We start from the raw sequence: 12,259 nt of genomic DNA on the forward strand, positions 1-12,259 counted from the left end.
GCCCCCAACCCCACTGTATGGGCAGTACTTGGCATAATTCACTTGATTCACTCTGTACAGAAAAAAACAGCATCTCATCCTTCATTAACCACGCTACCCAGTTTATTATTACATAGAGATATAGGTAAATTTGTGAACGAAGGTAGTATAATATTTGCATGCAGGGGACAAGTGGGCCCCCCAAAGTCAATGTTATTGGTGGGCCCTTGTCACCCCAGTCCGACACTGACAGTGTGGATCAGCTGTTTATTGCTGTGTCAGTACAATGTATCACATGAAGATGCAGAGCGCCAGGAGGGGTTTGTGTGCGGCATGTGAAGGCCCCTGTTTTATAAGGAGGCTGCACATCGGTCGAAGGCGAGGATACATTACTCAGCATCTGTCAGTCCCTTGTGTCACACACGGCCGCTCTCTCCCTACACAGCGGTGAGGCGAGTGTGCGTTCCTTCACACTAACACCCATTCAGCCACTTACACAGGACAGCAAAAATAACTTCTTGATGAGACTGACCACTGGCTTGGGAATCTTGAGGTTCCAGCCAGAACGTTTAGAAAATAAGTAGTAAAATTGAGGGGTACACAGCTTCAAAGTGAGATCTCTTTTGAAATTTAAGTCCTAATACCCAGTAAATAAATAAAAATTCTTCATTATTAAATGGCACAAGATATTGATAATAAGAAAGTCAAACTCACCCTCATTCAATTTCCATCAGGTTCGGATCAGGAAATTGTCTTAGCCAAGAAGTGATCCAGCTTCACAAACTCAAATGTCCATTAATAGTGCAAATTGTCGTTCAAGTGAAAAAAGGTAAAATACGAACATCCAGGTGTAGATAAAATAAATAGAAGAAACAATCAATGCACAGACATCATAGAGCACACAAAGCGAAGAAAAGAAATGTGGCACTCACCCGATTTCTTCAGCTAAATGCATATCCTTTATTTAGCACTTAAGTGTGAACAAACATTTTTCGGCTTCGGCAGGAGTGAATGAGGTAGCAGGGAGTGTAGAGACCGGACGACGGCCGTTTCGTGCACCAGCGCTTCTACGGGTCCATGGGTCCACATGGACCCATAGAAGCGCTGGTGCGCAAAACGGCCGTCGTCCGGTCTCTTCACTCCCCGCTCCCTCATTCACTCCTGCCGAAGCCGAAAAATGTTTGTTCACACTTAAGTGCTAAATAAAGGATATGCATTTAGCTGAAGAAATCGGGTGAGTGCCACATTTCTTTTCTTCGCTTTGTGTGCTATATGGATTGTGTTTTTTTCATGTGGAACACCACCCTTTTCAGCAGTGAGCCCAGGTTGTCCTATCCGTAGAACATCACATTGCTATAGACTGGTGATTTAAACAGCGTTCAGTGCCGGTAATACCCGCTATATTCTGGAAAACAGACATCATAGATCTACGCGTTTCGATTGTTAGACACTCTAAGTCATGTCTAACATTCTAGGTTATGTCCAAACACTCGATCTATGATGTCTGTGTATTGATTGTTTCTTCTATGGATTTTATCTACACCTGGATGTTTGTATTTTACCTTTTTTCACTTGAATGGCAATTTGCACTATCAAAGGACATTTGAGTTCGTGAACCTGGATCATCATTTTCACAAGATACTGATCACCTCTCCTTGGGCTAGGTCATTAATATCAGATTAGTGGGGATCCAATACCCAACATTCTCACTGATCAGCTGTATTGACTCTGCCAATGGCTTGAAGGGCGTAACATTTTTAAGACGCTCCATCAGGGTGTAGTGGCCACTGCCCGTTACTGCAGCTCCTGTTCTTTTGAATAGAAACTATTCTGCAGCATGGACAGTGACCGCTACATGTTGAATGGCGCTGTGTGTTACAGCTCTATTCCGTGTGTATACATCAGTACACTGACAAAGCTTAGCACAGTTTTTTTTTCAGTGCACAAGTGTCATTTGGACAATTAGTTTTTAGGGACTTCATACAGAGAGAAATCTAGAAATTGATGAGATCTTGAAATACAAAGTGTGTAAGAAGTTGCATAATTGTTCATTACACAACGAATAAGTTGTATCTACCCAGAGGTATTGTCAAGTTTAGAAAACACATTTTCATATATTCTATTAGGGACTTCTGATTCACTAGATGTGAATCTGGATTCTCATTTCTTGGCTAAAGTGTAAACATTTACAAAGATCATGTGTCGCTCTGGAGGACCTATTCTGCCCTACATTATACCCCTGTAGGGAAATTTTGATAGATATAGGTATTGTATCAGTCCATTATTCCAAGTCAATCTGTTATGGATAAATAAGGTAAATCCAAAGTTTACTGTAGATACTCAGGTCATAAAGCGATCTGTATGCTAAAAAATCAAGAAGAATTATAGTGATAATTCACAATTAGAAAAGAGCAGATCACTTCGTGTGACCCTGGTCCATGGACCAGGTCAGTAGTCTCTGGCTGCACGCATTTCCTTACCCTCCAGGATCTCAGGCTCGGCTTATACATGACTTAATACCAGACCAGTGAACCAGATGCCGTGACGGGAACCTGGAAGCTCAGGAACCTGGAAGCTCAGGAAATTTGCACATCTCCTGTTCATATCTAGAGACTATGGAACTTAACTGTGGACCGAGTTTGCTTGAAGCAATCTTCTCATCTCTGCTCACCACCACTACTACTAAACAAGGAAAGAAAAAGTTCAACGTGAATTGAGCCGGATTTGACAAATTCAACCACAGTTGGTCCAGAATAACTGATCGGCAATGCCATGAGGTGGCTACCTATGGGCTCTTTGTATTGTTTTTAATGATGGTGCTTTTTAGATGTTTTTTTTGTGAGTATAAGAATAAACTACTTTTATACCTTACTTAACTAGTAGTTCTGCACTATACATCTTATCAACCAGCTATCTATCTACTCTTCACACTGTGAGAAGCTGTAGGATGCCAAAGACACTTGAATTTTTGTCAGGACCATACTTATGTGTTGACTGTGGTTGAATTTATGGAAACTGGTTTAATAAACATCACACTGTGAACCATTTTTTGTTACCCTTGTTGGTTTTTGCAGTTGTCGTTTGACATGACAACCCTACAATGCAGCAATTATAAGAGATCAACCCGCAGGTGAAGTGCGCACCTGGAGAGTGTAGGGCGGCCAGAGCCAGAAGTAGAAGAGGAGTCCAGCACAGCACCGTTTTTGCAACACTGTTGGGCCTTGATTCATCAGTTTACTCCGGAAATCTAGTACAAAACTGATAGAAATATCACAAAATGTTTGCGTAGCTGCGCCAGCATTTTCCAACTTTTGGTATTTTATGAAACTCCTTGGCAACTCTGTCAATATATAAAAAAAATAAAAACACATAGACAGAAGAGTAATTATTAAGTGCACAAGAAAAATTCATCATAATTTATACCACAAAAGTGTAGTAAATGTAGACAGAAATGTACTCCAGTGGCTGACTGTCCTCCAGTCCCTGAGAGTTCCTATGGTGGCAACTGAGAGATGTGCCAAAATCTTTAAAGGCAGTCGGGTTTTTGCTCCCTCATCTAAGAGTAGCCTGATGTATGTAAAGAGAAGCTGAATCCAGCGATGTATCACTTAGGTTATTAGAAGCAGCCGTTCTCACACAATGAAGAGATTTTAGATTTAGCAATGCAGTGGAGCTAAGGAAGCTAATGGAACGGCCGCCAGGGCATAGGAGTACTCGGTACCGGGTCCGGTACTTAAAGGGGACGTCACGGTGGTGGTGACCCGGTCCGTGGCCCTGGACGCCCAAGTAAAAGGGAATGTCTTTAAAAGGGGTTTTGAATAAAGTTTGTGTTCGTGACGCCACCTGTGGTATTCGGTTAGTGGGGACCGACGCTGCTTAAAGGGGTCCACTGGGGTGATGGTATGGCAGCTAAGATGGTATCACTTCCCACAGGATGTTGGGTCCTCAGGGCTTCCGGTGTGTAGATGGCGATGGTGAGTGGTGCAATAAGAAATGGAGGACACAGGTTTGCAGTCTCTTTACCTGGTTTACTGAATTCTTCAGGCAGCCACAGTCCAGGGCACCAGATCACAGGTACAGGCAGGGTCCGGCCAGCTTGGAAGCGAATTCAGAGTCCCCTTTACCAGGTGGAGTTAGAAGCCTTCCTACTAGCGCGGTGGTGTTGTAGTCCCTTACTGCCTATGGCTTCTGTCAAGGTCCTCACAGTTCTCTCTGTCCTTCATAAAGGTGGGACACTAACCCGTATGACAGGTGGCTCGAGCCTTTTTACATTGTCTCTATCACGACCCGGGCTCTATGAGCCACTGTGTCTCCTGGGTATTAGGGCGGACAGGTGACGTGTAGTCCAGCTGTCCTGCCGGTTTCTGCTGTACCTCATACCGGTGTCTGCACTCTGCCAGGGAGGTAGCCCAATCGCAGCTGTCCTCCCCAGTTGTCACTCTCCTGTGCTTCGCTCTTCTGCACACTCACTACAAGCTGTTCTTCCTTCTATGTTATCTCTGTCCAGGAGCTGCAGCACTTTCTCGTGGCTGCACAGCCCCTCTGCTTCCTTCTACTCTCTTTTTCTGCCAGGAGCTGCAGACTCCCACGTTTGCTCAGCTATACTCCTTTTTTACCAGCTCCGCCTAAGCTGAAGCTGATGTTCCTTGACAAGCTCCTCACTGGCATTCCCTGACAGGAGCTAACTGACTTTCCCTCCAGACCAAAATATTTATATAGGGGAGCCACCTATAAACTGGATCAGAGCTCCCCCTTCTGGCCTGGAGTGTGAACATGTTGTATGCTTGTGTATACCTGATAGAGAAGATCATCCTTCGCTTCCAAGCGTGACATCACTCTCCCCGTGAGGAAAGCAATGCCACTGTGACAACTAGGACCTTGGGATGTTACACTAACCCCGCCCACACCAGGCTTTGTATGTAAAAAGTCTATAGACAATGAGGCACTTAGTTGCCGGCAACGTTGATCTCTTAGTGATAAATCCTTCACAGTTAGTAAACAATGACAGCACTTTGATAAGTAACACATCACTGAATTCCGTGTCTCAGCCTCTATCTCCTGCTGTCTTCAGATGAAATAGCAAAAACCTGCTGACAGATTCCCTTTAGGATGCTCAAATCTCTTAATTTAAAAAAAGTTTTGGGCCTCGTTCACATGTTCAGCATTTGGTCAGTATTTCACATCAGTATTTGTAAGCCAAAACCAGGAGTGGGTGATAAATACAGAAGTGGTGACGTGTTTCTATTATACTTTTCTTCTAATTGTTCCACTCCTGGTTTTGGTTTACAGATACTGATATAAAAAACTGACCAAATACTGAACGTGTGCACATGGTCTTAGTGTATCAGAGATTAAAGGCGTTTTCCCACAAACAAAGTACATTTTAGTCAACAGATCTTGAAATAGTAAAGGTACCTTCACACGAAGCGACGCTGCAGCGATAGCGACAACGATGCCGATCGCTGCAGCGTCGCTGTTTGATCGCTGGGGAGCTGTCACACAGACCGCTCTCCAGCGACCAACGATGCCGAGGTCCCCGGGTAACCAGGGTAAACATCGGGTTGCTAAGTGCAGGGCCGCGCTTAGTAACCCGATGTTTACCCTGGTTACCAGCGTAAAAGTAAAAAAAACAAACAGTACATACTCACCTGCGCGTCCCCCAGCGTCTGCTTCCTGACACTGACTGAGCTCCGGCCCTAACAGCACAGCGGTGACGTCACCGCTGTGCTTTCACTTTCACTTTAGGGCCGGCGCTCAGTCAGTGTCAGGAAGCAGACGCTGGGGGACACGCAGGTGAGTATGTACTGTTTGTTTTTTTTACTTTTACGCTGGTAACCAGGGTAAACATCGGGTTACTAAGCGCGGCCCTGCGCTTGGTAACCCGATATTTACCCTGGTTACCAGTGTAAAACATCGCTGGTATCGTTGCTTTTGCTTTCAAACACAACGATACACGGCGATCGGACGACCAAATAAAGTTCTGGACTTTATTCAGCGACCAGCGACATCACAGCAGGATCCTGATCGCTGCTGCGTGTCAAACTAAACGATATCGCTAGCGAGGACGCTGCAACGTCAGGGATCGCTAGCGATATCGTTACAAAGTCGTTTCGTGTGAAGGTACCTTAATACGTTCCAAGATTGGATGTGTTAAAAAAGGTTCCAACACTGAGATAATTGAAGATAAATGTGCCCCTGCTCTGTATTATCTTATTTGCTGTATCTGAATGCATGGAACCGTCCATTTGTGAATGGGATTTGCGGACCTCTGGCCTCTTTTTGGTCCAGGATGACACAAATTGCCAAGATTGCTTGTAAAAATTGTGACAGTTTCGCCAAGGTTGTGACCATTGGAATAAATGCAGAGTGTGATCTTTGAACGCACAATATGTGCAATGGCCAAAGTCGCAGTGTAGCCTTAGCCTAGTTTGTGCCAGAAACAAATGCATATAAATAGTAAAACTGTGATTTTGCATGCAAATTTTATATCTACAATTTTGTCAGAAAACTAAAACATTTTAATAACCTTTATCTGCACGGTGGCTCAGTGGTTAGCACGGCAGCCTTGCAGCGCTGGGGTCCTGGGTTCAAACCCCACCAAGGACAACATCTCCAATAAGTCTGTATGTTGTGCCCATGTCTGTGGGGGTTTCCTCCGTGTTCTCCGGTTTCCTCTCATACTCCAGAGGGAATTTAGATTGTGAGCCCTAATGGGGACAGTGCCGATAATGTCTGTAAAGCGCTGCGGAAATGAATGGGGCTATATAAATAAGTAAAATAAATACATTGTAATAGCTGCTGTGGTAAATTACTATAGTGGCCACAACACAAAAAGTAGAAAAGGAGTTCATGTGAATTCATTGTGATCATGCAGTGCAGTAACACCACGGCATCTAAAATGTTAACTAATCTGACACAAGGAATCATAATTCCTTTATCTGAACAGACATTGACCCCGCAGCACGCTGCGTGCAGCAAACTTGTTCTGAGCAGCTATGTTTTGTTCATTGTCAGGTATTTTTTTTTGGTAACACATCCAATACATCAAGGTTTCGCTTTGTTGAGCAAGAGTGTATGCGAAGGTACAATTTTGATTGGTATATGGTGCTCTCTTTTCTCATTTTGATGTTTCTTGATTAACTTTGTGTTTGTTTTTACCAATGACATTGTTACATCCATGTTAAGTATATTGGATTGGATATAACAACGTGTGCGGTGTTGTTTAGTGGTCACTAGAATGCTTCCAGTATTTAAAGAAGAACTGTCAACAGATTTGACAATACAGACTGAATATAGTATTAAACCTAATGAAGTTCATGTATTTGCTTAAAAAAAATACATGTCAGAATGACTGCATAATTTCAGTTTTAGGGTATGTGCAGACGCTCAGTAACTGACAGCGCTTTGGATGCAGCACATGTCTGCTGCATCCAAAGCGCTTCTGGCTTATGAACGTAGGTGACTCCGCATGTGATCATTGAACCGTGCGGATTCATTGCACCCAATACATTGTACGGGTGATATTTATCGCGTCTCCACATGATAAATTGACGTGCCGCGGTCTGGAAAGACGCGCCGCATGTCCGTCTCCACGGGTGATCCATGGGTGTCTCTGGACACGCATAGTGCACATGGGGTTTCTTGAAATCCCATCCACTATGCTGTAACATCTGGACGCTACACAAGTACGCAGCGTCCAACCCACAGCGTTTACTGATGATATGCACCTACCCTTAGGGGTTTTTTTTAAGTTTTTGATTGATACATAAGGTTTTCATTTCAACATCAGGATTATACAATCATTCTAATATGGATTTTCTAAGTAAGTACACCAGCATCATCACAACCAGGTGATCTATTTAAGGATATATTTAGTTTGTATTGTAATAACTGGTGAAATATTTGTTTTCATTCTATGGGCTTGAAGTATGCCGAAGCTTATACCTTTTTTTAGCACCATATTGAGTTGCATTTATTTTAGATTAATTATTATAAAAGTAGATAAAAAAAAGTGTTTTGCAGCTACTGGTAGAAGATGAAGAGTCTGCACACTTCATTCACTCTCCTGCCTGCTAATGACAATTATTTAGGATAAAAAAATGTACACCAAAGTAGGCAGCTGGCGGAAATACTGGAGCAGCGCACTACAGATGTGGCAACAGTATAGTGGCTGTGGCCGGGAACTGCACATCCGCTCTCTATTCAAATCACTAGGGGGCGAATGTGCAGTACCCGGTTTGACCACTATGCCGTGCAACTCTATAACTGGGCACATTCGGCTACCAACAGTATTGGGTGCTGCACCCTCATTCACATACTGATGACCTACTCTAAGGATACACCTTCAATGTAAAAGATCCTGGCAGCTCCAATAACCACAGAGAAAAGATGGGCGTCTTTTTGACAACTGTTGAGCTCATGCAGCTCAGGACTGCAGCAGAAGTGGTTGTTGCCTATGGGGCAATCTACTCAGTCTTAATGGCAACTGTAATTGCAGATGACACCCTTCACAGTTTCCCGTGTCTGACAGACATAGCTTCGCACATTCTGGGCCACGATGCCTGGTCCGGCTCTGGCCTCCTGAATAGCATTCATCAGTCTCATAGGCATATGACACTACCGGCCGTACCATCAAAAGAAACTAGTGGGCCTGGTATAATACGTGTTTGTAGTTTGTCCAGAATTTTGTTACATTAAATGTTACATTGCCGTGAGTAACATCAGATATTAACATGCAATTAATAATTTATTCATTTTAGTTGAAAAAATAAAAAGTGCCCTGATTAATATAAAGCATCCATTCCATCATTCCTAAAGGCCCTGTACTATGGCTTACAGTTACAAGCAGTAAACCCGAATACAGAATGCTGCTGCTATGGAAACTAGAAGGCCCGGCCGACATATTCAATTTTAATGGTGTTTCGCAATTAGCTGCAAAATGTCAAACATTTCTCCAACAGCTTGTAGAGGAGACACTAGCTATGTACTCAATATATCGAAAACATTCAGTCCTATGCAAATTTCCACTTAAGCGCTGCATTCCTGCTGTTCACTTTGTTTTTAGGTGTTTATGTCACCGTTCAACACAGATGTATTGTTGTTCTGAAATTTTGCAATTTTCTCAGTTACTATCCATGACAGGGTTAGTATTAATAATAGTAATCATTAGGGCTAAATGTAGGGCTTAGTCACGCACCTGCTCTTCTTGTGAGTGTGCTGTATATATTAGAAACAGACAGAATGTGGACCCCCAGAAGTGAAACCATACAACTGGACCCATAGAAGTGGTCCGATACAAGTGGACCCATACAAGTGGTCCCTTACAAGTGGTCCCATATAAGTGGTCCCTGACAAGTGGACCCATAGAAGTGAACTCATACAAGTGGACCCATAGAAGAGGTCCCATATAAGTGGACCCATAGAAGTGGTCCCATATAAGTGGACCCATAAAAGAGGTCCCATATAAGTGGGGGTTCCATATAAGTGGACCCATAGAAGTGGTCCCATATAAGTGGACCCATAAAAGAGGTCCCATATAAGTGGACCCATAGAAGTGGTTCCATATAAGTGGACCCATAGAAGAGGTCCCATATAAGTGGACCCATAGAAGTGGTTCCATATAAGTGGACCCATAGAAGTGGTCCCATATAAGTGGACCCATAAAAGAGGTCCCATATAAGTGGACCCATAGAAGTGGTTCCATATAAGTGGACCCATAGAAGTGGTCCCATATAAGTGGACCCATAAAAGAGGTCCCATATAAGTGGACCCATAGAAGTGGTTCCATATAAGTGGACCCATAGAAGAGGTCCCATATAAGTGGACCCAAAGAAGTGGTCCCATATAAGTGGACCCATAAAAGAGGTCCCATATAAGTGGACCCATAGAAGTGGTCCCATATAAGTGGACCCATACACATCCGTTTTTTGTTTCCTGACCAGTGCGCTTTATGGTTTGTGTTTTCCAATCATACCTCTCCATGCAAGTCATTGGGATTGATCAAAAAAAATAATACAAAACAAATGTAGGTGAAAGTCATCCGTGTGCTTTTCATTTTTTCTTGGTAAGTTGTTTCTGCAATCACATTATTAGACATGATCATGTGACTAAAAATCCACCATGATAAAAAAAATATATACTTTATAAGTGGCTGTGTAATACACTATAAAGAGCAGGGAAAAAATTGTGGACAATTATAATAAAAGAGTCACATGCCAAGTCCAATTAATTTTCAAAATACAGGGTGGGCCAGTTATATGGATACACCTGGATGGGCCATTTATAAAGTTGGATCCAAAATGGCCGATTTCAAAATGGCTGCCATGGTCACCACCCATCTTGAAAAGTTTTACCCTTCCCTTATACTAATGTGCCACAAACAGGAAGTTGATATCACCAACCATTCCCATTTTATTTAGGTGTATCCATATATATATGGCCCACCCAGGTCTATCCATATAAATGGCCTACCCTGTAGTCCTTGATTTATGATTGGATGGCCCGGATAGTGCTAATATTGCCCTTTTCATAACTTTTTTATTTAGAACACCAATTATGTCATAGTACAGGTGATAAATAGCAAAGATTATTATTAGTGTATTAAAGGGATCAGTAGATTAGTCACCAAGTTGGGACTGTCCTACTGCTCAGGTATTTGGTTAGAGGTTGTCCCAAGTCATAGCCATTGCTCGTGTCGTTTCCTAGTATATGTAATGGAATGTGATTGTTTACTTTTGTCCTGTCTATTTCATATATAGTGAACCACCTCTCGGCAATATGGCGTCAGATTTTGATTCAGAAATGGACAGCACTGAAAGGCTGGCATTAGGAAGCACAGATACCTTATCCAATGGGCATAAGGCAGATCAAGAAGCCGCAAAACGTTTGGCAAAAAGGCTGTACAATCTGGATGGGTTCAAGAAAGCTGATGTGGCAAGGCACCTGGGGAAGAAGTACGTGTGGGTATTGTAAGAACTATATAAAAAGACCTGTTATCCAGTATCTGTCATGTGGTGAACTTCAGGACTTCATCTCCAATCAGTGTCGTACTTCAACAGTTAGTCTCCACCACATTTCTACGTTTTTTGGTATCATGCATGACATGACATTTTCAAATCGTCATTCATTGAAATTCATTGACAAAAACTTGCTAAAAATAAAAAAGCTTCTTTATGGAAGGAAATTTGCCTTTCATTGAACTGTTTTGCCATCTATGTAGAGCAACAGTCATACTCAGTATTACTAGGAAAATGGTCCACATACTCCACTTCCTTCACTAAGCACATTGGGACTACCATGGAGTAATAATGTCAATTCCCTTAGAACAGGGCATTATCAAAGATTTTTGGACCCTGCTCTACTAAATCTTGGACCTGCGTTATTAAAGTCATTGTCTGGGATTGAACAATTGATGACCTATCTGTAGCATATGTCATTAATGTGAGATCGGAGAGGGGCCAAAACCTGACAGCTCCACCAATCAGCTGAAATCTTTTTTATCAGTAACTGGATGTAAGCACTGTAGGCCGGGACACCGCACCTCCGTACCTTGTTTAGTGTCTGCTGCTGAATGGGCGAGAAACAGCAGCGACTTAACAATGAGCGGAGCTGTCGTGTTCCACTCCATACATTGCCTACATTCGGTACGTCCTGGAGCTGATTTCAGCTGATCTGTGAAGTTACCAGGCATCCGATCTCCTCTGATCTCGTTTTCGTGACCGATCCTATGGATAGACCGTTTCCTTACTCAAAGCTTTATTGAAGTTCTTAAAAAGGATACAGAAAACAAGGTAAAATGTTGAGTTTATTAAGGGGGAAAAAGAATAACTTGCCATAACTTGATCGGATGCAAATAAGGCAGGGCACCTGAGAAGCAAGTAGGTTATGGGAGACATAAACAAAGAATGATATTTGCATTAAGATTATGCAGTAGCTCTCATTGTGTGGAGAAATCCTACCTAAGGTGTTGTCTTTGGATTTGCTAACAAGTCATTCAGTATATAATTCAAATTGCAAGACTTCAGGTATACATGAGATGGGCGGACTAACCTGCCAGATTAGACCAAACTAGAAAAAAGGGAAAGGTGAGATAGGTATAAATCTAAAAAAGAGCATTGTTAGAGATTGTGTGTAATGAGGAGAGACTTAATCATTTTACCTATACAAAAGATTGCTCAAAATGTGTCCAGTTTTCCCAAATTTCAGTGTAAGTTTCTATTTTCTCCGTAGACCCTATCACCAGTTCTTCCACTCCTTGTATCTGGAGGATTTAATTCGACTA

The 12,259-nt window shown here is 42.6% G+C and overlaps 1 protein-coding gene across 5 annotated transcripts in view; it reads left to right on the plus strand.

The window, feature by feature from the left end:
• The window catches only part of PSD (pleckstrin and Sec7 domain containing), a 543,766-nt gene that overhangs the window by 213,796 nt on the left and 317,711 nt on the right, over window positions 1-12,259 (plus strand). For 3 of the 5 annotated variants that reach the window (XM_077259189.1, XM_077259192.1, XM_077259191.1), the window contains one exon: window positions 10,737-10,937. In XM_077259189.1, the coding sequence (XP_077115304.1) occupies window positions 10,737-10,937 (201 nt within the window). The remainder of the gene's footprint in view (window positions 1-10,736; window positions 10,938-12,259) is intronic. The other 2 variants (XM_077259193.1, XM_077259194.1) reach the window with 1 other exon arrangement.

This window comes from Ranitomeya variabilis, chromosome 4, assembly GCF_051348905.1.
Source record: "Ranitomeya variabilis isolate aRanVar5 chromosome 4, aRanVar5.hap1, whole genome shotgun sequence".
Lineage (NCBI taxonomy): Eukaryota > Metazoa > Chordata > Amphibia > Anura > Dendrobatidae > Ranitomeya > Ranitomeya variabilis.